Raw genomic sequence first — 25,487 nt, 5'->3', positions numbered from 1 at the left:
TTATAACATTTCCTCAACTTCACTGTCTTTCTCATTCTCCTTTTCCATGCTTGTAGTTGCATTTTCATCAAACAAAACAGACTCTAACTCTGGTTCATCCAATGAAAGGTTGGCAAATTCAAGAACTCCCACATCTTCCATACTTCCAAATTGATCACCACCAACATCCCACAATTTTGTCTTCTCATCATAATATTGGGAGGAGTTTCTGGACAGAAGACGAAGATTATTATGGATAAAAACCAAGTCCGTTTTGGAGTTAATTTATTCCTTCTGCATGAATGAATGAAGGAATAAATACTCCAATTTCTTTCACAACAAGAGGAGGAAGTAGGTTGTCCAAGCACTTTAAAAGCCAACCTTTGAAGTAAATGTGCATTAGAACCAAAACATGCCCACCATTTCCTAGGATCTGTAACATACATACTTCTAATAGAATCAGGATCAGCAAAAGGTCCACTTTTCAAAGAAAAATTTGCAAATTCATCATTTGCTCTAATTCGCTCATCTTCATTAGAAAAAATCCTCCTAAAGCATTTAATTCTCTCAGTTGATACTTCTCCATCCATATGAGGAGGCACTCTACCTTCTCCCTCTTGAAGCAATTTTTCATTATAAAATCTTCAAAAATAAGAAAATAAATTCAGAAAATAATAAAAAAAAATTAGAACAAGAAGATGAGTATGTAAGTTAGAAATTTACCTTGGATTTAATGAATGGGCTAAACAATGAAGGGGAGTGTTGCTCTTTGCCCAATAATCAACAAGAATTCGATGAACCACATAATAAAAAGGAGAAAACCCATCTGCTTGCTTTCCTTCATGATCAAAAATAACTTGCTTCACCTTTTCAATCATAGAATCCCACAACTCATAAACCAAATGAAGGCATGGTTTGTCTGTGTCACAAACTCTGATCATGTCATAAATGGGCCCAGTAAAAGCAATGATGTAATCAACCTTTTACCACCAATCCTCATCTACCACTTTATTACGAACAAATCTAGCTTTGCCTTGGTCATCTTCTCGGTATTGTGCCCATTGATCACTCATAACCATTGCTTCTAAAGCACACCTAATAAGTTTAAATCTTTTAAGCATCACAACAATAGAAGCAAAACGAGTGTCAGCAACTGAAAGCAATTTCAAAGGGCTAAACCGATTATAAATTGCAAGCCTCATGGAATGATTCATTATAAAATTCTTGATTTGCAAAGCATCCCCATGGATTTCAGTGATCCAGTGACACACATCATAAGTTTCTTAATTAGTTTCCAAATTTTTTGCTGCAAATATATTCTTCAAAGCAAGATTAAAAGTGTGCACAACACAAGGAGTCCAATAAATATGTGGAAACACTCCCTCAATGATTTCTCCAGCACCTTTACAATTTGAAGCATTATCAGTAATGACTTGTACCACTTTTTGATGACCCACCTCATCAATTACTTCTTTTATCAAATTAGCAATAAATTGCTTATCTTTCACTTCACGTAACAATCTCTGATTTGATAAACATGGGGCCAGACTCAGAAACAACCATAAAATTAATCAAAGGCCTCCTATGGGGATCACTCCATCCATCACTCACAATACTAACACCCTTTTCTAACCAAGTACTTTTAATTGGTTCAAGCAACCTCTCTACATTTGCTTTTTCTTGCTGAAGTAATGTGGTTCTCAATTTGTTATAACCAGGCGGCACATAACCACCCAAAACATGATTAGCAGCAAAAGAATAAGAACTCACATAATAAGGATTTCTAGCAAAATTAAAAGGTAGACCCCCAGTGTAGAACATTCTAGCAATCTCTGCATCTAATTGAGCTCTAGTTTGCAAGTCAAAAGCTCTACCAAGAGGAGAATCATTAACTCTTCTTTTCTTCAAAGCTGCTGAAATACTTGGTTCAGTTATATTCAATGAAGGAACAGAAGTTATACTAATAGGCAAAGAAACTCGCCTAGATTGTGAATTGGTAATTTTGTTTGTTGCCTCATCCTCCTGTTTCCTCATTTCAGAAATACTATCATTCATCACTTTTTTACACACACCAATCCTTTTTCCAGTGATTTTCAATAAATGAGCTCCCACTCTAGTATAAGTCCCTTGCTTTTCTTGTCCACAAAAATTGCATATCCATTTACAATTACCCCCTCCTTCTCCAGTTTTCTCTAGTTTAGTTACATATCTCCACAGAGGATTAAATTCTTCCTCCCTAGTTTTTGAAGAAGTGCCACTAGTGCTATTTGCTTGGGGAGAATTTGAGTTTGAAGAATCCATTCAAATATTGTCCTATCAAAATGACAAAAAGAAAATGCAATTTTATACAATTTACAAATTATTTAAACAAATTATATACTAAGGATTAAAGCACAATGTAAATTATATATTAAATGATTAAAAAATTAAATAATAGAATTGAATAAATTGACTATATTATGAAAAATTTTAATATATAATATAACGATACATTAAAACAAATTATATTAAACACATTATATATAAACTATTACAAAAATATAAAATATATTAATATAAAATACAAATTTTGAATGTTGGAATTTTTTTTATTTATCATTAATTAGAATTTAAACTTGAAATTTTATAATTTTAAAAATAACTTTAAAAATATATTTACATTTGTCCTTAATTTCCTTCAAAATGTTGATTGTAAAAATATGGCAAATCTTGAAAATTTTTAGTGAATTTGGGAAAATTTTTTTTATCTTTTTAAAAAAAAAAAATATTTATGATAACTCCTCAAATTTAGTTTGAGAAAAATCTAATTATGGAATATACATTTAGAGAAAAAAAATTGATATTAAATATGATAAATTTATGATTAATTAATAGAATAAAATTATAATTAATTAATAAAAATTGCTTGATAAAATTATTTTACAAAAAAATTAGAAAAGAAAAATAATAAATTAATAATAAAGAAAATAATAAATTAAATAATAATAAATTAATAAAACCACCCCAATATAATAAACCTAATTATTCAGCCCAGCCCTCATTCATTTCACAATCGGGAAATCGGGAAGGAAAAAAAAAAAAAGGGAAACGCCACTTACCTGGGAGAATCGGCTGCTGCTGCTTCTTCTTCTGCTTCTTCTTCTTCTTCTTCTTCTGTTGAGGGTTGATAAGAGAGAAAAGAGTTAATATGGCAGATCAAAGAGAAAAGAAGAGAAATGTGGTGTTGCGATTCTTACCCGATGCTGCCGAGTGTCGACTGCCGTTGAAGCCTTGAAGGTACCTCTTTTCCTTTTCTTTTTCTTTTTCTTCTTCTTTCTTTTCTGTTGTTGGTGAATGTTGTGAACTGCGAGTGTGAAGTAATCGATTTTAACCTACCCATTTTTCTTTTTTTCTTTTTTCTTTTTTTTTAATTTTCTTTAAAGAAACGCGTTTCCGCAACGGAAACGCGTTTCTGATTTTCAATATTTTCGGAAACGGCCCGGAAACGTTTCCGAGCCGTGTCAGTTCGTTTCTCCGTCGAAAACGTTTCCGACACTGGGAAACGGCACTCGGAGCCGTTTCCGTGCTACATAGCATTTAACACAATTATTCCAATAATTATCTAAAAATATGTCTAAATAATAAACATACTTTAATCAACTGAATTATGCATAAAAATACACTAAAAATACTAAATGTAATGAGAATAAAATTAATAAATTATACACTTATCAACTGCTCATCACTGGGTTATCAGTTTCTTGTCTTTTCTTTTCGTAGTCGGAATCAGCAGTTGACAGTGTTTCAGGTTGTCTTTTGAGATAGGCTATTTGGCAGTTATGGCCGATTTCTTTTGGTTTTATACTTTTAATATTATAATGATCTTCTTTAATTTCTTACGCAGATTACAAAGATAAATGAAAAGGATGTTTTTACTATTTTTTTTTTTAAAAAAAAAACAAGTCAAAACCGCCCTTTCATGATTCCTCATGAGTGCATTGCAGCAAGTCCTGAGAAAATCTGTGGCTCATGATGGTAGGGTTGTTACTTTGCTAAAGAATGTTAGGATCTTGAAAATAAATAAATAAAACCACAGAATAATTTCCAAGGAAGACCCAGAAACTAAAGTATATATGAGTTGCAGTCATGTAAATAGTTGATGAAGATCCAGATGAATGTGAAAAACTATGACCTGAAAATTCCAATTGCTGAACAAGATGAATAGTTTGGATCCCATCATTCTTCATACTATTTATTTATCACTGACCATTTCAACCAATTTTCTGCATCTTTACTCCATTCATATTTATAGTGTCAATTGATTTCACGACGATCCCCAATAGACAACTAAACTAATAAATATGAGTAAATTAAAAATCTGGAAAAGAAAAACTAATCTGAACAGAACAAATGTTGAGAATTTAAGCAACAGGGCATAAGAAATTGCAGAAAAGGAAATAAGATAAAGAAATGCAGAAATTGAAGCTATCTGCTATTTATTCCAGAACTGAAAGTGCACAAGCAAACTGAAAAGGCTGAAAAAATCTCAACTAACATCAGATATTATTGCCAATACTTCTAGATTCATTCTATCAACTGAAGACAGAAAATTAAGGAGCAAGAATCTACAGCTAAAACTAACATCAAAGACAAAGTCTAATTTTCACTATTTTTTGAATCAGATTTCAACACAAAGAAGCTTCTGAACCAAGAAAAATATAGCGTCAATATGAAGGTGATTATATTGGGTAGGGTGAGGGTGGCGGTGGTGATGGTAATGGCGGTTGTAGTCTAGGCGGCTTCTGTTGAGGACGATTGTTAAGCTTAGGAGGTGGTGGTGGTGATATTCTATGAACCGGCCTTCTGGTCAACACCTTCAGCTTGTAAAGATGATGAGAAAATTCAGTAGAAGGGGATTCCCATTCAAGGGCCTTCCCTTCACAACTACTAAGGAGCAGCCCATGGATCAAGAGGAAAGCAAGCAAATACCAGGTAACTTCCATTGTTGGTTCCTGTTTAAAAAATCAAAACAAAATACCTAATTCTGGAGTTCTCCTCCAGAATTATATGGTCTTGAGTTCTACTCTCAGTGAATTATACCAAAGAAAAAAATTTAATAAGACTCGGAGAAAAGCATTAATGGAAGTCAGTACGTAGTAGGTGAAAGCAGCAACCCGTGGATTTAGACGAATTGATTATGAGATGATTACAAATCCGTCAACGAAACTTATCAAGAGTTGTCGGGTTGTCATTTCAGAGCCCATTCATTCAATATTCTGAAATGCTTAAAGAGTCTTTGACACGTCCCTTGCGGGTTTTATTGACCTAGATAATCTCAATTCCAATATATGGTTTACCATAATAAATTTCAGTTTAACATTTCTGTTATAATTATTGATGAGAAAAATAAAATAAAATATATTAAAAGTATTAAAAATTAATTTAAAATTAAATATAAGACATTTTAATAATAAAAACTCTAAAATAATTAACTTTTTTCATATTACTTTTTTAATAATATTTAAAAAAAAATTTCCAGCCTCTTACCACAATTCTATGAGCACAGTATGAGCTAGTTTCAATCCAAATATGTTAATAATTAGTGTACAGGTGCTAAGAATAAAATACAACAAAAAGTAACAAGCTAGTCAGTAATATTCAACTAATGGGAGGCTGACTTGAATTTTTGCAACAAAAATGAACTACATGTCACTTGTGTTAGTGTTCAAAACTTATTCCCATAGCAACCAACGTGAATTCAGGATGGCTTCAGCCCTCTAACAGCAGCAGCAAAAAAATCTAGAAATCCAAAGATGAGACTTGTCAAATAATGGACACTGAATCACCAATCATATGAAAATTAACGAAGTCTGTTTTTCTGTCTTCTGTTTCTTTCAGAAAGCATTTACTTTGTTCTCAACCAAGTTCCAATTTTCCATTTAAGGTTGCTCCTTAATAGACTAGGAGTTCCTGACCCTTACACAGCAGAGAGCCTTGTGCATACAGAGCAGCCTTTCTTTATGCATGAGAATGGTTACAGTTGACTCTCATCAGTGATATCCACTTCTCCATACTGCATATAGAGACCAATGTGAATTAGATGCTGACCTCAATTTTAATCAATCAACAAACAAGCCTAAAACTTCATCCAGAAAAATTATTTGATATATATTTCTTGGGCAATGTAACTTGCAAGACAAGCCTGAGGTCAGATAGGTTTTGCTTGTATCACATGTTTCCATTCACTTAAACAATATAGCATATGCACAATAGACCTTATGACACAGGAATAGAACAACACAAGTCCCACCAAAAAAAAAAAAAAAAAAATTAAACAAAACTCAGAGAGAGATCCAATTAGAACCCTTTCAAGGTAATCTGAACTAGCAGAAGAGCATCTAGATCCAATACCTATAATTTTTATCATGACCAAACATGAGTCCAAATGAATTTGGACTTGCATTGAGTCTTAAGAATTAGATACAACAGCCTGTTACAGATCATAGAACAAAATTATTAAGAACTTGAGGAAAAAAGTACTACCAATGAATATAGGTTAAAGGAGTAGGATTCACACCTTAGCAGGAGCTCCAGGAAGCTGTTTCATATCTGTACGCATTCGACTTTGGCAACTGCTTTCCTCACACTTGATGAGATTGCTTTGTTCTGCCTCATTTGACACTGAAGGTATGACATAGGAGACTTCATATAAGCTTTTTATGTTCTTCCAAAGGTTTGCTGTTCACTTGGTCACTTCTTAAAATTGTTAATCTGGACAGTATTTGCTAGGAGATCTTGATCTTTCATGTTGAATTGAGTAGCTGCTGCACATGCAACAGCAATGGCTGCTGTGAGACTTGATGATTTCTCCACTTCAGAAGCTTTCTCAGGGAATAGCACTGAAATAGACCCTGGTTTTAAGGAAAAAGGATCATGAGGATTTGGAAGGGGAAATTTTACAGGCATTGGGCCTTTAACTGGAATGAGACCTCTAACAGCAGCTTCATATATCTGTCAAAGGCAAAATACTAATCCAATAATAAATTTGCATCGCAAAAAAGGGACAGATGCATTAACTTTTTGCTCAAGAAATACCTTCTTTTCCAAGTTATAAACACCTTGATGGCCTCGCATCTCAAATGGAAATAGCAACGTCTGCATCAGGTGAGGAGCAGTTAATTAATGCACAAGTATTCTTACAAAGATATGGCCAGTGCAAATGGCACACCTGTGGCTGTTCACAAATCCAGCAAAAATCTGTTTGTCCTTCCAACCTTGCCTGTAGGAGAAGAAATGATCCAAATTAATCAATGTGGCACACATGATCATCAATTGAATAAAGTGCAGGGATAATAAAAAGTCTGAAAAACTAGTTTACCCACCCCTTCAGGTACTGCCTCCCAGCTTGCTAGTTCTTCACATCTTACACAGCCAACCACTTCAACACATCCTATATAATATATGAATAAATTATAAATTAACAAAATTTTGGAATTAAGAAAAGCCAAAATTAAGAAAATCATCTTAAGAATGCTCCCAAAATACTTCCACTGTTTTGTAAATTCAGGGTTTTCTTTAGTCTAAATTCCAAGATTGAAACAATGGCAAAGAAACAAAGGTATCTCTATTTCAGCTCATCAAAACCTATTTTAGCGTTTCAAGTCATGAATTAAGAAAAACAATATTATAGGTAAAGAGCAGAGGAGACCATGTCAATAATATCTGACCTAGAGGCTTGATTTTATAGACGATAGTCCAATATGGTCCGAGTACTAGTTGTCCTAACCTAAGCCTAGCAGGCTGTGTTCACCACATTCATTGGCATCATGTATGCATGCACACACTAAGTCACCATCAACCTGGATGAATAAGGTCCACTTAGAACTGCCCAGCCTACAAACCAATTGAATATTTGGTTGATGCCAACGCAATTACCTACATGCCTAGAAAATCAATGTAGAGTCTTTGGCCATGGTGGAAGCACCATTATAACCACTTCTAATTTTTCCACCAACCTATTCTACAAATTAATCCCCTCATTAGTAAAAAGCTGCACAAATCTAGGACACAAGATGAACACTAATGGTGGTAGACCTAATGCATGATTTTAAAAGTAAACTTAAATTAAGTAATTAACCCTGCAACTCTGAGTAAATTCCAAGTTTGGTACGTATACTAAATGTGGTAAAAAGGCACAACACTTATTGGATAGAAGGAAAATAAAATAATGAATACAGCAAGAAGCCGGTCATACAGTACCCACAGAAACAAAGAATAATCCAGTTGACATCAGCAAGCCAAAATAAATAAATCAACCAAACAACAATAAAGTCTTGAAAGATACCAAAACCATATCTAAAGGTCTTGAAACAGGATAATGTTCCGGAAAATTAATTTCAGTGATGCCATTCACTGCATAGATTTCCCTATAAAATTCCTCCATTGCTTTGATCGTAGTTTCCTCTGGAACTTTACTTGCAGCATGAATCCAAGCGGCCTTCAAAAGGCGAGACATGATTTGTTAAAATTAATAAAATCTTCAAAAAGGAAAGGAGGATGCACTATACATTGTAATGTTAAATATGAATCCAATGCTCCACCTTAAATGAATTAATTATCTCATGGCCATTCTGCTCAAACTACTTGTAGCTTTTAATTTAAATCTCTATATGCACCAATTATGGAAATGCAGGCACTGAATTGAAACCAAAGTGATAATGTTTCAATGGAGTTCAGCAGTTTATGCTTTAATCTTATGTGAAATAAAAAACATTTAGGTTTCAACGAATCACTCTTGGAGTATTTATTACACGATAATTCTAAATCTCACAGTCCCAATTTCTGCATTGACTTCTCTCTAAATACAAAGATTCCAGTCCAAACTCAACTAGAATAAGATTTCTCCATACACGTTTATTATTTTACAGGTTTTTCAAAATATAGTTATTACCTAAAATTCCAAAGACACATAATAAAGAAAGGAAAAGCATTTTGCAAACAAATCTGGAATTCAAAAGATTAAATCAAGTAACAGAAAAAACATTTAATAACTGAATAAAGATTCATTAGAGAACTTTTCAAAATTACTGCTATAATGGGATAGTGCACGAAAGTGGGCTGACATCAACACCTCATACTCTTCCCTTGCTAAGTCACAGCCTAATAAAATTTCATTGAATGGTCAGACAAGACAAATTTTATTTGCTACACTTCTTCCTAATCGCATGGTTTTCACAGCATTGAATTGCCTGATGTAAAAACAAGCCAAATCTAGACAGTATGAAAAGGGAAGAAGTTGCTACCACCGTCATCAATAAGGCAGTGGAGCATTCGCTTGTCTGTGATAAATTAACCTAAAAGATAAAAAATAGAAGAAGGCCAGGACCGAGGAGGCCAATAGTGAGAAAAAGAATTGTAGGAAAGATAACAATTACCATTAAAAATAAAAAATTTGGCTGAGTGAAATTCAAAGTTGAGAAGAAAATCAAGTCTCTCAATCACCAAAAATCCAACCTTTTTCTTCTCTTCTTTTCCAAATTCCTAGCAAGAAATCTCCGCACTTTAAAAAAATAAACAAATAAACAAAAATCGTTGGCGGTTAACTGTAATTACTGGGTTATCGAGATTTCCGCAAGTTGAAAAGTTGAAGGGCTGATTTATCTCGAATAGGAGCGGGCCATGACCTGCCTTCAATGCGTTTGATCCCATGAACTAACCCCTTGTTTGAAATGCATGGAATGGTAATCCTATATTTGTGAAGATTGTTATTGTATAATGGTGGTTCTCAGTCATTATCACATATTTTTAAACTATCATATTGGTGGTTTTAAATAGTTTAAAAATTTTATATTTTTTAATTTTATATTTATATAATTTATAAAATTTTAATTATATTATGTTCTTTTTATTTATAAACTTTTCTTACCCCTTATCATCTTTTCTCTCTCCTTTCAATAAAAAATTTTCAGTTTATTATATATATCAATCCATTATCTCTCGCATCACAAATTCTACACAACCTCTTCTTAAGTTTTGATAAGTCAGCAATTACACTTTAATATTCCTCTTCACTCTTGCTCTAATCACTAATTTTAAGTGTTGGTATAGTTCAAATTCATCACAAATATGAGTTTTTATTGATAATTGGGTTTGATTTTCTTCTGATACTTAATTCTAGAGTTTATTTTCTTATTTATTAGTGAATGATTTTATTTTATATACCTAAATTATTTTATCTATTTTATCAATTGAATAATTCAAAATGTAAAAGTAAAATAATTCTTTATATATTTAAAATAATAATAAAAATATTTTAATAATCTTTATATTTATTATATCCTATTACATCATACTTTTAAATATAATAATAATAAAAATCATAGAATACAAAATGATATCATATATTAATAAACCATGCAAGGCTCCGTCCGAACAACTGTAAAAGTGAAGCCCATGGCTGGTGCATGGGCAAGCAGGGGTTGGTGTAATTCCCATGGTTCCTTCTCCCTCCTCTGGTCATCACTGGGTTATCAGTTTCTTGTCTTTTCTCTTCGTAGTCTGAATCAGGAGTTGGCAGTGCTTCAGGTTGTCTTTTGAGATGGGCTATTTGGCAGTTGCGGCTGATTTCTTTTGATTTGATACTTTTAATATTATAATGATCTTCTTTAATTTCTTATGCACATTACAAAGATAAATGAAAAGGATCTTTTTACTATTTTTTTTATTTTAAAGTCAAAACCTCCGTCCATGATTACTCATGACTGCATTGCAGCAAGTCCTGAGAAAATCTGTGGCTCATGATGGTAGGCTTGTTCGAGGTCTTCACGAAAGTGCAAAAGTAATTGACAAACATATTGCCAGGCCATGTCTGTGGCCGAGGACCCCAACCAGCATGGCTATAATGTGAAGCTTGAGTGTTGGCCTCTTAACATTTTCCATTGCGAAGACTCTTGCCAGTCAGGAGTGGGTTGGAGTGAGCGTGTTTTCTTTCTTGAAAACAATTCAAGTACCCTCCAGTGAAGGCCATTGAGTTTTTTTTTTTTTAATCATTTTATTTCTTCATTTTGTATCTTTGGCTTCCAATGGCGTTGAAAGTGCTCTAGGTATACAGGAATTTTAAGATTTTTTATAGGGAATTTTTTTAAGGAAAATTTATTAAAATAATATTTTAACTTTTCTGTGTGCCATAAATTTAATCATGAGCAATATAACAATAAAAAAAATCTTTGCTGAACTAATTTTATATATGGCTAGAATTATTAGATGATGTGAGCTCAAACTGTAGAGTGTTGGCAAGTGGTTCAATCAAATTTGGTAATAAGTCCTTTTCATAGATTATTACTTGACCAAAACATGAAAGGGGACAAATTTTGTACTATAATTTGCTCGTATAATCTAGAATATTATAGGACATAAATTTCATGGACCCATTAATTTATAGCTTCAAGCCAAGTGACCCAATTGCTTCATTTCCCAACTACCGTTCTAAAATTTTCCTACCCCTTTCCAGAAATTTTAATTTTTCATAGAAAATTTAGGCTAAAGATGTTGAATTTTGCCTTCCCTTTGTGTTTACCTTGAGTTGGTAATTTCTACAATCTGTGGAATTCCCTAAATATATGAAAAAAATGAGCAATTATAAATTTGTATGAACATTTCTTTTTATAGTAATAAAAAAAAATTATTAGAGGAGCTAACTCTCTCTATTTTTTATCATAAATAAAATAACCTTAAAATAGACAAAGATTCGAACTTAAGACCTTAACACAGTTTATTTTATTTTTTTTAACATTTTGCTCAATTACATTAATTTTTTTTTCAAAATCCCTTTTGTCAATGTCATAATCCCTAAAATTTAGATTTCCATTTTCTATGAGAGAAACCTGCTTTTTTCCATGTAGAGCTTTCCATGGAGTAAAACAACCCCATACTTATGAATCTTTTATAGAAAATTAACACTGAACATTAAGCTAAATTAATGACATTAAATTTCTCTAAATCAGTGAAATTTAATAGCCCAACCCCAGTTAAAATTATATTAAGAAAATAAAAAAACTAAAATTTTGGCATATAATAAAAGGGATTTGAATCTTGCTAAATCAATCACAGCTTAATACTATATAATTAATAAATAATTAAAAGATATATTAAATAATATATTATTAATAAGTAAAAATTAACTTCAATTATCTCACAGACTTCGAGTCTATTTGGTATTACTATTAAAACTGTTGTTGATAATATTATATTTTTAAAAATATTTAAGATATTAAAAAATAATTTAAAATTAAATTTAATAAATTTTAATCATAATAATATTAAATAATAAAATATTTTTTTAAATTATTTTTTAAAAAATATTTAAAATAATATTTTTATTAAAAAAACAGTTTTAATCTCTTACACTCAATCCGGTTCTTGTTAATGGTCTTTGTTGATCAAATCTGTCTGCTAGTTTAGTGTAGGAATCTTTTTGTTACTGTTTGGTGGGAGATTCAGGGAAAATATATCTTTATAAAAAATTATTTTATTATTATAATTAAAATTTATTAATTTTAATTTTAAATTATATTTTAATATTCTCTAATTAATAACTGTATCTATTTATAATATCCTAAACGCAGATCATTTACTGAGAAATTCTGTCAAGCTAACACCAAACTTCTTTTACAATAATAACTACATGATATATGAATTAAAATGTGAATCAAAATTAAATGAAAATTAAAGCATAAAATGAATAATATATTATTACATTTATTTACTGGAAAAATATCATTACAATTATTAAAATTATTTAAAAATTTATTAAGTAATTATTATTTTATAAAATTCAATTCATATAAATTATAGTACGTGCAATAATTATCGGATATAAATTCTCCAAAATCAGTAAATCACCATCCTCTGTTGGCTGTGTTTATTTCTGCGTAAGTCCAAGTCAGCCCACTTCCAAGCAAAACCCTTGCCATTTTCTCTTCACTCTCACCGCGAGAAACAGCTCGTGTCTCAGGCTTCTTCTCACCCTCGTAAAACGGCATTTCTCCCCTAACAAAACGACAGCCCCACCCCCATTTTCTCTATCCCCTCTAAGGCATGCTACTCTCTCTCTTTTTCGGTCTCCTCGCTCAGCTTTTCCATCTCTCTATCACATCCATTAGATAAACCCGTTGACTTTTTTTCCTTCCTCCTTTGATTTTTAGAGACTCTAAAAAAGATTTTTTTTATTTTATTTTTTAAGCGGTGCAAAATAGTATCAGATAATGGACCAAGCGGTTCTCGATGATATTATCAGGCGTCTTTTAGAGGTGAGGGGCAAGCCCGGCAAGCAGGTTCAGTTGTCGGAGGCCGAGATCCGGCAGCTTTGTGTCGTTTCTAGAGAGATTTTCGTGCAACAGCCTAATTTGTTGGAGCTTGAAGCACCCATCAAGATTTGTGGTACTTTTTTTTTCTCTTTTTCCATTATCGAATGCTATTTTATTTTATTTTGTTTGATTGGGTTTTCTGTTCCTTGGTTTTATTTTTGTGTTCTTTTCGCTGATTATTAGTAGTTGGTTAAGTTTAATTATGGCTTAATTTCTTACTGGAAATTCATTTTATGAAATTTAGGATAACCCCATTCGGATTTTTTTGCTTTCTATGAGCCGCCGGTGTTTTAGGCACCTTTTTTTTTGTTTAGATGAAATTTTACATAGCTTAAGCCGAACCCCTTTGGTGTTAAAGGTTAGTCTGTGCTTTAATTTGGTACACCTGCTGTGTTTTAAGTGCTTTTCGTGACCCTTGTTTGTATTTTATTTTTAAGGACGTTTGGTTTTTATGTTTGATTCAGAAGTCTTTTGTCTCATTCTGGATGCTGTCTGCTGAACTCCATTGAACCTAAAATATGCATTAAGTTGAACTATTGATGATTATGTGCTGTTTATATTGAGGCTATGTCGTGTTTTGGGTGTGGTTATATTGCTTGAATTGGAATATGCTTTGTGAGTTGTGACCATTTTTGTTTTTGGAGTGTACTGCTTTTTCAAGTGCTTTTTTGGTGAGCTATGGTTGTCCCCCAACAAAGCCATCTAGATTTGTCTTGGTTTTCTGCAAACAGAAGTTGGACTTTTTAATTTACCTAATGAATTAAGTTGTTTATTTCATAATTTGTTTAGTTTAGAATATTGTTTTCATAACTTGACTGGACTAGATTTGCATTAAAATGAACCATTGTGATTTACACTATTTGTGCTACGGTTTTTGGTTTTTGGCCTAATCAGTGTTTTCAGTGAACCTAGCACTAAGCCAGCTCAAAATGTGATATGTAAGCTGGTCACACTTGTATTTGAGCATGTTTGATTGTTTTCATGGCAGTATACGCTTATATTTTGATGAGGTGAACCCATCAGGGCTAATAGTGTTTTCTGATGCCTGTATGATTTGTCGAGTGGTCTCAGTTTCTTGGATTGACTTGTGAAGCAGGGTTATGATTGATTAGTTCTGTTTTTGATTATTTAGTTTTGTGACTTCAAGTTTGTGGTTAGTGAACATGCAAACTTCTACTGTGTTTGTAAGCTTCATATGAACCCAATTTGTGTTGACTATTTGGACTGCTTAACCCTTTGGGTTTCCTTTTTCGTTTTATAATTTTTATTTGGATTGCTAGAAGAACCTCACTAATTAGTTCAAGTCTGTGTTAACTTCATTGGTTAATTGGGAACTTGCTATAAATCTATTTTGTATCTACATTTTTTAATGCATCAAATGCCTTGAGGTAAAGTATGTCTTTATTTTGCAGATTTCGGTTTATTCATAGATAATGTGGATCAAGTATTTTGCGTTATAGGAATTAATTTTTAAGCAGCATAAAATTTATTCATGTTTTGACTTTTGACAATGAATTCATTTTCAGCATAGGTATAATTGTTTTCTATCATTACTTTTTATTTTTTATATGGTAGAGGAGGAGAGTATCATGGCTTGAACATGTGATCTCTGCCCAATGCATCCACCACCTGAACTAGGCTCAAGCGGTGTTCAGTTGCATACCTGACATGCACTGAATTTTTCCTAAAAAATATTTGTCTTTAGATAAATGTTAATTGGCTATTATATGCATGGGATACAATGTCATCTATGGTAATTTTAATTATTTTATGATGTTGACATGGCATGTATCTAGTTTAATTGCTCTATTGCTATATTTAAACTTCCTATAAATGTCCAGAACTTCATTTGAGATGCATTGGTGCAGTACAGTTGTCTGATGCGTTGGGATGTAGGAGTTTGTATAGGTTAGGAAAGAAATCAAGGTAAGCAATATAACAGGACTTGTATTCAATTTGAGTAAGGTCAGTGTTATTAAGGCGAGAGGCTACACTAAGGCAATAGGGGACTCTATGGTCTTAGGCAAGAGGCGAGGTGTAGGCCTTTTTGAAGTGAGGCACCATAGCCTCAATTACGCACACACGCACACACACATGCGCGCACGCGCACACACGCACGAACGCACACACACTTTTAATATAAAAATTCATGATTCCCAACATGCATAGAAAAAGTATATCACAATACCCATCTAACAAAAAAAAAAAAAAAGAAAAAATAACACGTGCACTTTTAATATAAAAATTCATGATTCCCAACGTGCATAGAAAAAGTATATCACAATACCCATCTAACAAAAAAAAAAAAGAAAAAATAAATAAAGTGCTGCTGCCTGCTGGAGTGATGATGGCGTGAGTAAGAGAAGAAGAGAAAAGGAGGAGAGAAGAGAAAGAAAAAAATTAAAAAGAAAAAAAAATAAAAAAAAATGTATTTGCAGGTACTGCTTTGCTGCGCCTCGTGAGAGAAGAAGAGAAGAGGAGGAGAGGAGAGAGAGAGGGAGGAAAAAGAGAGAGAGAGAGGAAGGATGAGAGAAAATTACCTGTTAGGTTGTGGTCTGATGGAGTTCTCCAGCAGGGTGGTGTAAAATGGAGAGGCTAGGTTAGGTTAATCTTTGCTGTTTGAAAAATTAAAAACAAAAAACAAAAAATATACATTATTTGCTTGTGGTGGCGCCTCTTGCCTTTTGGCCCAAGGGGCTCGCCTTTTGGAAGCAGTATGTGACTCATCCAGGTTAGGCGCCATTGCCTGGCCTCGCATCGCCCGGCACTGAAACTTTAACAACTGAGTAAGGTAGACCAGGTTTTATAGAAGCATATTACTTAACTAGAATGCTGGCTTTGCATTAGATAATGTTATTAAATACAGTCTTATAGAGTCATAGTCATCACAGAATAAGGGTCTTTCAGTGATGTATCCTTATATCTAAGATATGCATGAAATTGACTGGGCCACTTGTTGCACTTGCATTATAGGAATGTTTATAATGGCTGTGCTGAGTGAATTGTAATACATGACTATTGGAATGCACTGGGTGCGCTTTTCACTGATTAATGGCGAGAGTTGCATGTTCAGTTTTCTCTTAACGTGGAGTGTTAGAATATTTTTATTTGGACATCTATTCATTTTTGCCCCCTAACATAGTAAAACAAAGTCTGTTTGTTGATCTGCAGAGTGTGACTTATATCATGGATTCTACTTTTGTTGTCATTTCTATTTGGTTAGTGTTGACATATTAGTATCTTGTATGATGTTTTAGCGCACTTTCTCTTTGTCTCTCTTGATTTTTTTTTTATCTCCTTCTTTTAAACTTTCTCAAGATCTAAGAGTATATGGCGAATAAAACCAAAAGAAATGCATAATACAATTACAAACTAAACAATAAAAGATGCGTAACTCTTTATAATATAATAATACAATATAAATTATAAAATCTAGGGAAGATAGTGTTATAATTGTACGTGGCAAGTCACCATTAGCTTGGGGAAGCATTGGAATAGTGGGAGAATTCCGAAATAGTAGAGGACATAGATGAATCATATATAAAGAGTCATTTGGTTTTATTTATTGTATGTAAATTTTTTTTTTTAATATTTTTTATATTTTAGTCTTAGTGCAGATTACTTGTGGCTGGGTTTGATTGTTCTTTCTTGCTAAGATTAAAGTTAAATTTTGATTTTTAAATTTGTTTACTGTTAAAAATGCAATAGGGAAAGAATAAGGTGAGTCGGTCTATTCGTATTGATTTTCCTGATTCATGTATATTTGCGATTTGTCCTATAAATTCAAATCACTCGGGAGGGATTCAAGTCAAATCGTACAATTCTAACAACACTGATATAGCCAAACTTGTAGAGGCATGACTTCTGTTTGAGTCTAATAGGCTAACTTTAAGATGCTATGCTATAAATATAGATTTTTCTCATTTTATTTTTGGTGTACAGACAGTATTTTTGAAGTAATTGTGTGCATCCCAACAAGATTGCAGGAATGTCCAAAATATTCTGTAATGACATTATTTGCTCTGGTGTAGTTTTTTGTGCCTTAGTAATCTCTTCAGTAAACCTCAGACTCCATAATGTGCAAGATGATGAATTTTTTGCTATACAATGTTCACTTAAATATTTTGTTGGAAATGTCCTATGATCTTCAAAAGTTTGAGTTGGTTTGCTTCATGCATTATCTTGTCTTCATATTTATTGTCTCTGGCTGCATTCATTTATTGTTTATTAATGGTACATCAGTAAGGGTTTTGCACATTTTGTGATTAAATCTTGGTTTGAAATTTTTTTTCATGTTGTGTGTGCCATGAAAATGATGGAACTGGCTTATTGGTGAGAATGATAGCAATGTTATTAACATCTGAATGTGTTAATGGGTCAACTTTTATTTAAAAAAAAAAAAGAAAACAATTTGCAACTATCTGCTGATGGGGTGTTTATTATATGCAGGTGACATCCATGGTCAATATTCTGATCTTCTAAGGCTGTTTGAATATGGTGGATTACCACCGAATGCAAACTACTTGTTTTTGGGGGATTATGTTGATCGAGGCAAGCAAAGTCTGGAGACAATATGTCTTCTCCTTGCATACAAGATAAAATATCCTGAGAACTTCTTCCTCTTGAGGGGAAACCATGAATGTGCTTCTATAAACCGCATATATGGTTTTTATGATGAGTGTAAGAGAAGATTTAATGTTAGGTTATGGAGGATATTCACAGAATGTTTTAATTGCTTGCCAGTGGCAGCTCTAATTGATGAGAAGATTCTCTGCATGCATGGAGGTCTTTCTCCTGACCTGCATAATTTGGATGAGATTAGAAACTTGCAACGCCCCACTGATGTACCAGACACAGGTTTGCTTTGTGATCTTCTCTGGTCAGATCCCAGTAAAGATGTTCAAGGTTGGGGAATGAATGACAGGGGAGTTTCATATACCTTTGGTCCTGACAGAGTGACAGAGTTTCTCGAGAAGCATGATTTGGATCTCATTTGTCGTGCTCACCAGGTTTTACCTACCATATTAGTTTAATTTGTTTTTCAGTCTTCTACTCAAATTCATATCCTCTCAATTACTTTAAGGCTGTCAAGATTAAACAATCTGGAGCCATAGATGTATCTTTTCACAAGTCATTTAGTTATCTTGTGATAGTTCTTAATTTTTAGGACAGTTTTTAGGCCCGTTGACTAATTTATTTGATGATCTACAATAAGATCTGAGCCTCTAGCGTCCTATATTCCTCCCTGTCAATTCCATATGTCCAAGTGGTAATGGCTCTGCTTGTCCATTCTTTGCAGTCCTTCAATGAGTTCGAGTTCTCATTGGGGATATGTTTTCTCATTGCTGCTAGCACTTCTGTAACTGAATTTTCTGTGTTGTTTAGGTTGTGGAGGATGGATATGAGTTCTTTGCCAACAGGCAACTTGTAACTATATTTTCAGCGCCTAATTATTGTGGGGAATTTGATAATGCTGGTGCCATGATGAGTGTGGATGAGACTCTAATGTGCTCTTTCCAAATATTAAAGCCTGCTGATAAAAAGTCAAAATTTAACTTTGGGAGCACTGCCACAACAAAGCCTGGAAACACTTCTGGCGTTGGTGTTTTTGGGAGTACAACTACAGCCAAGCCTGGAAACTCACCAGCAGGAGTAAAGGTAAAGCCTAACCTTCAAAAACACAATTGAAAATTTTCACCAAAGTTTACTGTTAAAATGCTTGACATTGTGTGATGCAATGCCCCGTAAGTTTGTAGTTTTCATGTTTGATAATCCGTGATCGTTGAGGATCATAAGTACTTCATGTGTTCCTTTAGTAAGTAGGTAGGAGGTGAAGTTCATATGTAAAACTCTATATACTTCGGCTCATGTGATGGTATTCTCTCTCTTTTCAACATTTGAACTAAGCTTTATTTTTTGGTCAAGAGACAGAATACAAGATACATTGTCATAATCATGTTAGTTATAAGTAGAACTAGCCTAAGTCAAAGCACGTTTTCAAAGCAAACATAAACAAACATCCAAAGAATATGGAAATACAATCAATCCAACATTAGTGGGACTTGAACCTTGGACCTCACCAATAGCTAGGTTTACCACTAGACCAAGGCCTCATTGACCATTTGATCTTAAAGCTATCTGATTAATTTCCTGTTCTCCTATAGCCTAACTATGAACATAATGCCCAGTGAGTTGACCATGGTTTACAGTTTGAACGTCATATTAGTTTTATTTACCTCTCTTAAATTATTGCTTATCGTTACTCCATTCTTTGATCATTTGTGCATGTGCTTTCTCCTTTTATCCCATTAGAATGAATTGTTAAGTTTAACCAGTGTATTGGTTCATTCTTCTACAATTTTAAGTTGAATGTGGAATATTAAGAATTAACGGATGTAGTCTTGAAGCAACAGTGCACTGAGAAAAGGAAGTACAATCTCTAGTTACTATAAGGATTTTTCCCCTTTTATTAAGGGAATATTTGTACTTTTTTTTTTTTGAAAAATTTATACTGGATAAGTTGAGAAAGAATGAAAGATGATTGTTTAACAAAGAACAAAAGATAATTGTCTAACCCTAGCAATAGGTTGTTAAGAGTGGTAGCAAAAGAAACTATAACCTGAATATGACATTTTGGATAAAGATATTTTAGGTAGGAAATTTAGGGAAGTGGAGTTGTTCAGTGGAGAAGAAACAATCAAAGGATGTCATGAAACAACTGGATTTGCAAGGACTTTCAAACTAGGATCTTCTCCTTTTTTGAACTGAGAAGTTACATACCTTGAAGTTTTTAATTTGGAAAATTTTGCTTGTTCAATTCCATAGAACTTTAAATTTGCGTGTCTGGAGTATTCTGCTTGGATGGGTTGGATATGCTGCATTTTTATATTTGACAAATGAACTGGCCTGATTCGTGCCTGCCTTCTATGTGTGCCACGCATGATTGCACGTTATAGTTGATTACTTCTATTTGTAACTGTACCAATCCTTTTTCGCCATGCAGTCATTCCTGGGTGCAAAAGTATGACAAGTAGACTTCTGGTTAGAGTCCAAGCATAGTTGGGTCATGAGCACACCAAGATTGTTATGACAGGAAATTTGAGGTCCATTTTAGTTTCAATATAATTTGCTGAAATTGTATAAAATGGAAGAGAGAAAAATAGAAAACTAATGCGAAAGACTATTTTCCCGTTTTATAAAGTTGGGTATGAAGATAGAAGGCTGTTCTCCTTCTCTTCCTGGTTGTACACTAATAGCTGCTAGACTTGCTGCTATGAATTATTTCCATGTTGCCCTTAATTTTTAAATGTTTAGCTCATCTCTGAGATGATGAAGAATGCCAAAACATTTTACTCTTTTTGTGACTGAAGGCCGGCAGCAGGGAGTTGGTCTAGCCTTTTTTTCGTTGTGCTCCATTTTGTTTTAAATTTGAAAGATTGAATTTTTGATTTGCCAAGCTCGCCTTTGAATAGGAAGAAACCGTGGTGAAAGTAATGAGATGACCTAATTAGTAATCCAGTTTTATCTTTTCTCCTCCGAGGCAATGGATTGGAATCAAGCATTTCATGATTGCTGAAGTTTTATGGTTGTTTTTTGGCAATGTTCTCGCCAAAAAATGTTTTATTTTTCTTTTACAGTGGATTTTTTCAGTGGTTCAGTTTCCAGGATTCAACTTTCTATGAGCTCTTTGCCATTTTGTTTGTGATGCAAGAAAATAAAACTAAACTGGGGAAACGATTGAAATGTTTTACATTGAGACGAATGGAAATTTTCTCCCAGGAGATCACACTTGAACAGTAATTAATACCTACAGAAAGCCAATTCATGGTGTAATCTTAAATTACGTAGAATGAAGGACAAGAATTCATGTTGTCAATTCTAACTGAATTGAGTTGAAGTTTTAATGGTTGGATCTTAAAATTCTTTTTCTGAAACCCACCAGAATAAATTACTATTTCATCCTTGATTTCATCATTTTTACCATTATTAACACTTCAGTTCTGATTCACCTCTTTTCATTTTCTTAATTAATGCTTAAATTGATAAAAGTGCATAACAAAATTAAAATTTAAAAATATTTCTATTCATTTTTTAAAAGTCTAAACATTAATTATGACAATATAAATATTTAAAACATGAGATTTTTTTAAATAATGCATAAATTTCTTTAAATGAGTAATATATGAATTTAGATTTTATAAATATGGAAAAAAAAATTCTTAAATATGGGTTTGAAATGTTTTACAAATATATGTGATTTGAATATCGAAATTCAAACTTTTATTTAAACAATTTATTTCTTATTTTAAACCATTATGCATAATTACATTATCAAATTTAAATTTTAATTAATAATAATTAAATAAATAGATTCCTCGTCTTCTAATTTCTCCTCTCTTTTAGTGATCTTTATTTTTTTTTTTTTCTTCCTCTTCAAAATTATCCCTTTTTTTTTAAAAAACGACATTTCAACTTAATCTAGAGGAGCCTATCCATCACGTGTTTAAATTATCTGATTATTCCCATTCATTTTTTAAAAAATAAAAAATAAAAAATAAAAAATGTCCTTTATTAATAGCACGAAGATTCCATGTCATATTTGTAATGGGACATCAGTTCTTTATTTGAACAATATTTTTCATGAATTTAACAAATCTGATCACTTGCATTGTAAGATTTGTATTTTGTATTTTCTTTTATCCTTTTTTTACTTCTATAAAAAAATTTAATGACATTCTCAATTTTAAAAACATTTCATCTCATTTTTTAATTTTTATAACTTAATAAATTTAAAAATGTTGAATGTATAAATTAATATCTAATCAATTAGTTTGCTTTTTCTACTTTAATTTTGATACTAATTAATTTTATTATTTAAAAATAGTTAAATTGGGGGATGAGACGTTTTTAAAAATCAAAATGTTACTATATATTTTATAGGTAAAAGTTAAGAGTTAAAAGGAAAATACTTATAAAATATAATTTTAATTTTCTTGATTATAAAGAAAGCAATGAGCTTTTAGAAAAGCAATGAGTTTTGATAATTCACTTATAAATTATTTTCTTGAAAGCAATTAATGGGTTAACACGCTTATTAAAATAGCTTGTAAAAATAAAAAATATATATATATATAATAATAAAATTAAAAAAAATAATGAGAAAATTATATATATAATATCTCATTTTAATGACATATAACAATAAAATATTTTAATTTTAATTTATAATATAAAATTTTATTATTTTTAATTTAAATAATATAAAGCCTTCATAATTTTTAATTGTTGATTCTACGTTTTTAATACTAAAATGACATTTATTAAATTAAAAAAATAATAATATTTTTATGAATTAATAACTTCAAATAAACATGTTATAAGTTATTGAAGTATCGATCAATATAAAATTGAATAACCAGAATTAGGAGCAAGGAAAAAAAAGTTTATTTTTTATTAATAAATATCAAATTAATAAAAAATATTATTTTTTTCTTCTAATAAATATTATATTAATAAAAATAATTAAAAAATTAATTAATAAAAATCATATAAAGAGTAGCAAATTAAAATTTATATACTTTATTATTATATATTTTTAAATTAAAATATTATTTATATAACTTAGCCAAAAAGTTGCACAGTTTAATTATTTTCCAAATTAAAATACCTAAAGAGAAAAGCATGGGAATTGGGAAAAGAAATCTACCGTACTTACCGCTGGTCCTGCGTCACCTGCAAAAAAATAGATCCCAAAACTAGGAACTATGATAAGCTATCAAAGAGCTTTCACACCTGATTTTTATTTTTGAGGAAGTCTGCTCAGGTCCCATATATAGAATATTATATTTGTAACAATAATTCATGCATATATCATTTTCTCATATTTTCTTTTCAGGATGATTTAATATTTTGATCTCTCGTCTACTTGTATGCAAATCCAAGGAGGACTTATAGTATTATTTTTTTTTAAATTTCTTTTTTTTTTCTATATTCTTAAAAAAGTATATAAATAAAAATTTATTCATAAATGAAAATTTTAATATCACTTAGTCAATGCTCAAATGCAAATTACTCGTTTTTAATTGATAGGATATTTTGGAAATTCTAGTCTAGAAACTTTGACAATTACACTCGTTAAATTCCAACCATGAAGCCAGGAAACAGGCAGAGAACTCAGAAAACAAGAAGACACGGCATAAATTAAAGCATATGCTGTTACTACAAAAAAAGTCAAATGCTATGGTTTTGCTTCTGTTTATGCTTCTTCAGCGTTGAGCCATTGACTTCAAGTTGTGAAAAACGTTCAACTTCACCCAAATTCAATTATACGATCAAACCATCTTAACATGCTCCATGGTGATTTCAAGTCACAATCAAAAGAGAAACATTCAGATTATTAAAGAACAAAACCTGAAAATACACAGGCAAAAGCAATTTATTCGGACATACTTCTTTGCTTTCTCACTTCCTCCAAAAAAAAAAAAAACAGGGCAAAAGCAGGGAAAAAAATGAAAGATAGGCTTCTGTGTCTTTTCATTATATATTTACACACTCCCAGATTCTCATAAACAAAAGCCTGAGACAAGAAGTCAGTGCTCAGTTTCTCGGTAGATGAGCTTATCACGTGAAGCACTTGTCGATTTCTCCTTCTCTGGCTTTGAAAAACTGGAATTCTGGAAGGTACCCTTCATTGGGCTTCGAGTTGTACAGAGGACACTTGGATCCTATGGGGCTGATAAGTACAATTACGACTACACAGTGATAAGCTATTATTGCTTTCAGCTGTATTTTCTTAGTTTTCCTGAGGGCGGTTCAGTCCATTGAAATTGTATCTCCTCCGCTTACAAACCATGGGTGCCCTGTCATTAATTCAAACAGAGCAAAACAGAGTGTGAACTACGGAACTAATGTCAGAATCGAAAACCCAATTCAAAGAATACCAAATAAACAAGGATTTTCTTTGAAAAAATGGAATTGAGAGCTTACTTAGCGCTTGTTCAGCTGAGAATCGCCGAGAAACATCTCTGCAAATCATCTTTCTCAATAGATCCTTCGCCGCAGGCGAAACCGTCCTAAATATCCTCGGCGGAAATCTCAGATTCCCTCTAATAACCGCTTCGAAGGTCTCCTCCACAGTCTCGCCGTAAAACGGCGGGATCCCAGCTAACATCACATATAAAACGACACCAGCGCTCCACACATCAGCTTTCTCATTATACTCCCTTCCCATCACCACCTCCGGCGCCACATAATACGGCGTTCCCACCACACCACTCATTGTTCTTTCCTCCCCCAGCCAATCAGCCGATCCAAAATCAGCCAATTTCACCCTGTTTCGCGAGTCGAACAATATGTTATCCGGCTTAATATCCCTATGAACGATATTGAATCTATGACAATGGGCAATCGCATTTAACAACTGTTTCATAATGGAAGCTGATTTGCCCTCGCAGAATCCGCCATTACTCTTGATAATCCGATCATAGAGAGTGTAGTGCTCGCAGAGCTCCATGACCATGGTGAGGGATTCATCGGTATCATAGACGTCGTGGATCTGAACAATGTTTGGATGCGGAGACAAGATTGTCATGATCTTGGCCTCGTTCTGGAGACACTCGCGGTCAGTGGGATCGGTGAGGAGGTTCTTGTCGATGGTTTTACAGGCGAAGAAGTCGTTCTTGATGGGTGAGAAGCAGCGGGAGATGGTGCCAAATCGGCCTCGGCCAACCTCCTCGCAGAGGTGATAGTTGTTCTTCAAGTTATCGCACATTTCCGGTGATCGTAGGGTTTTGTGGGTTTGGTTTTGGTTAAGTTTTAGTAGAAGTTGGCTTCAGTAAGGATTTTATAGAGAGAAGGGAAGGAATATTCGGTTGTTGGTGAGCAGTGCACAGCCAATGAATATTCAATACGTTTCTCTAATTTTTTGACCGTTTTAAGGTTAAAAACACAAGTTTTTAAATATATTAGTTTAAGGCAAATTATTAGAAAATATCACATGAGAGATGATATATATTTAGATATATTTAATATTTTTTAATTATTTAATTATATATATTTTTATTTATAAAATTATGAGTCACATATTTTTTAATTTAAAAAATAATTAATTTTTTTATAAGCAATGAACACATTATTTTTCAGTATATCGAATATGTTTAATAATTT

The 25,487-nt window shown here is 32.5% G+C and overlaps 5 protein-coding genes across 6 annotated transcripts; 1 reads left to right on the top strand and 4 right to left on the bottom strand.

Annotated features, from left to right (window-relative positions):
• On the bottom strand, positions 1 to 1,480 carry LOC110662530 (uncharacterized). The gene is made up of 3 exons (XM_058143404.1): positions 703 to 1,480; positions 244 to 621; positions 1 to 142 (listed from the first exon to the last, which is right to left on the bottom strand). The coding sequence occupies exons 1-3, from the start codon at positions 918 to 920 to the stop codon at positions 1 to 3; spliced, it is 738 nt and encodes a 245-aa protein (XP_057999387.1). The 5' UTR covers positions 921 to 1,480.
• An 8-nt stretch (positions 1,481 to 1,488) lies between these two features.
• LOC131168889 (uncharacterized) lies at positions 1,489 to 3,148 on the bottom strand. The gene is made up of 2 exons (XM_058143403.1): positions 3,078 to 3,148; positions 1,489 to 2,292 (listed from the first exon to the last, which is right to left on the bottom strand). The coding sequence occupies exon 2, from the start codon at positions 2,278 to 2,280 to the stop codon at positions 1,489 to 1,491; it is 792 nt and encodes a 263-aa protein (XP_057999386.1). The 5' UTR covers positions 2,281 to 2,292; positions 3,078 to 3,148.
• Positions 3,149 to 5,446: 2,298 nt separating this feature from the next.
• Positions 5,447 to 8,473, bottom strand: LOC110662529 (uncharacterized). The gene is made up of 7 exons (XM_058143402.1): positions 8,303 to 8,473; positions 7,510 to 7,582; positions 7,341 to 7,408; positions 7,187 to 7,237; positions 7,054 to 7,113; positions 6,536 to 6,969; positions 5,447 to 6,031 (listed from the first exon to the last, which is right to left on the bottom strand). The coding sequence occupies exons 1-6, from the start codon at positions 8,471 to 8,473 to the stop codon at positions 6,709 to 6,711; spliced, it is 684 nt and encodes a 227-aa protein (XP_057999385.1). The 3' UTR covers positions 5,447 to 6,031; positions 6,536 to 6,708.
• A 4,383-nt stretch (positions 8,474 to 12,856) lies between these two features.
• Positions 12,857 to 20,677, top strand: LOC110662528 (serine/threonine-protein phosphatase PP1). 2 transcript variants are annotated; one of them, XM_021821514.2, is made up of 5 exons: positions 12,857 to 13,051; positions 13,199 to 13,395; positions 17,772 to 18,331; positions 18,708 to 18,980; positions 20,326 to 20,677. In XM_021821514.2, the coding sequence occupies exons 2-5, from the start codon at positions 13,221 to 13,223 to the stop codon at positions 20,347 to 20,349; spliced, it is 1,032 nt and encodes a 343-aa protein (XP_021677206.1). In that variant the 5' UTR covers positions 12,857 to 13,051; positions 13,199 to 13,220; the 3' UTR covers positions 20,350 to 20,677. The 2 variants fall into 2 exon arrangements, with proteins under 2 accessions (XP_021677206.1, XP_021677207.1); XM_021821515.2 differs by having other exon boundaries at positions 12,858 to 13,395.
• Positions 20,678 to 23,682: 3,005 nt separating this feature from the next.
• On the bottom strand, positions 23,683 to 25,157 carry LOC110662526 (phosphoenolpyruvate carboxylase kinase 2). Its single transcript, XM_021821513.2, has 2 exons — positions 24,309 to 25,157; positions 23,683 to 24,181 (listed from the first exon to the last, which is right to left on the bottom strand). The coding sequence occupies exons 1-2, from the start codon at positions 25,090 to 25,092 to the stop codon at positions 24,135 to 24,137; spliced, it is 831 nt and encodes a 276-aa protein (XP_021677205.1). The 5' UTR covers positions 25,093 to 25,157; the 3' UTR covers positions 23,683 to 24,134.
• Positions 25,158 to 25,487: the final 330 nt, after the last annotated feature.

The sequence above is a fragment of the Hevea brasiliensis genome, chromosome 3, assembly GCF_030052815.1.
Source record: "Hevea brasiliensis isolate MT/VB/25A 57/8 chromosome 3, ASM3005281v1, whole genome shotgun sequence".
Taxonomy (NCBI): domain Eukaryota; kingdom Viridiplantae; phylum Streptophyta; class Magnoliopsida; order Malpighiales; family Euphorbiaceae; genus Hevea; species Hevea brasiliensis.
This window is presented reverse-complemented; position numbering and strand designations above follow the sequence as displayed.

Excerpts from the sequence above, each read along its gene's own strand:
- LOC110662526 (XM_021821513.2), bottom strand. The coding sequence starts at position 25,092 with ATGTGCGATAACTTGAAGAACAACTATCACCTCTGCGAGGAGGTTGGC. Across the intron at positions 24,182-24,308 it reads CTCAGCTGAACAAGCGCTAA|GGCACCCATGGTTTGTAAGC; the intron begins GTAAGCTCTCAA and ends AATTAATGACAG.
- LOC110662528 (XM_021821514.2), top strand. The coding sequence starts at position 13,221 with ATGGACCAAGCGGTTCTCGATGATATTATCAGGCGTCTTTTAGAGGTG. Across the intron at positions 13,396-17,771 it reads AGCACCCATCAAGATTTGTG|GTGACATCCATGGTCAATAT; the intron begins GTACTTTTTTTT and ends TATTATATGCAG. Across the intron at positions 18,332-18,707 it reads TCATTTGTCGTGCTCACCAG|GTTGTGGAGGATGGATATGA; the intron begins GTTTTACCTACC and ends TGTGTTGTTTAG.
- LOC131168889 (XM_058143403.1), bottom strand. The coding sequence starts at position 2,280 with ATGGATTCTTCAAACTCAAATTCTCCCCAAGCAAATAGCACTAGTGGC.
- LOC110662530 (XM_058143404.1), bottom strand. The coding sequence starts at position 920 with ATGATCAGAGTTTGTGACACAGACAAACCATGCCTTCATTTGGTTTAT. Across the intron at positions 622-702 it reads GCCCATTCATTAAATCCAAG|ATTTTATAATGAAAAATTGC; the intron begins GTAAATTTCTAA and ends TTATTTTTGAAG. Across the intron at positions 143-243 it reads TTAACTCCAAAACGGACTTG|TATGGAAGATGTGGGAGTTC; the intron begins GTTTTTATCCAT and ends TCAATTTGGAAG.
- LOC110662529 (XM_058143402.1), bottom strand. The coding sequence starts at position 8,473 with ATGTCTCGCCTTTTGAAGGCCGCTTGGATTCATGCTGCAAGTAAAGTT. Across the intron at positions 7,238-7,340 it reads GGGAGGCAGTACCTGAAGGG|GCAAGGTTGGAAGGACAAAC; the intron begins GTGGGTAAACTA and ends CTTCTCCTACAG. Across the intron at positions 7,114-7,186 it reads GGATTTGTGAACAGCCACAG|ACGTTGCTATTTCCATTTGA; the intron begins GTGTGCCATTTG and ends CACCTGATGCAG.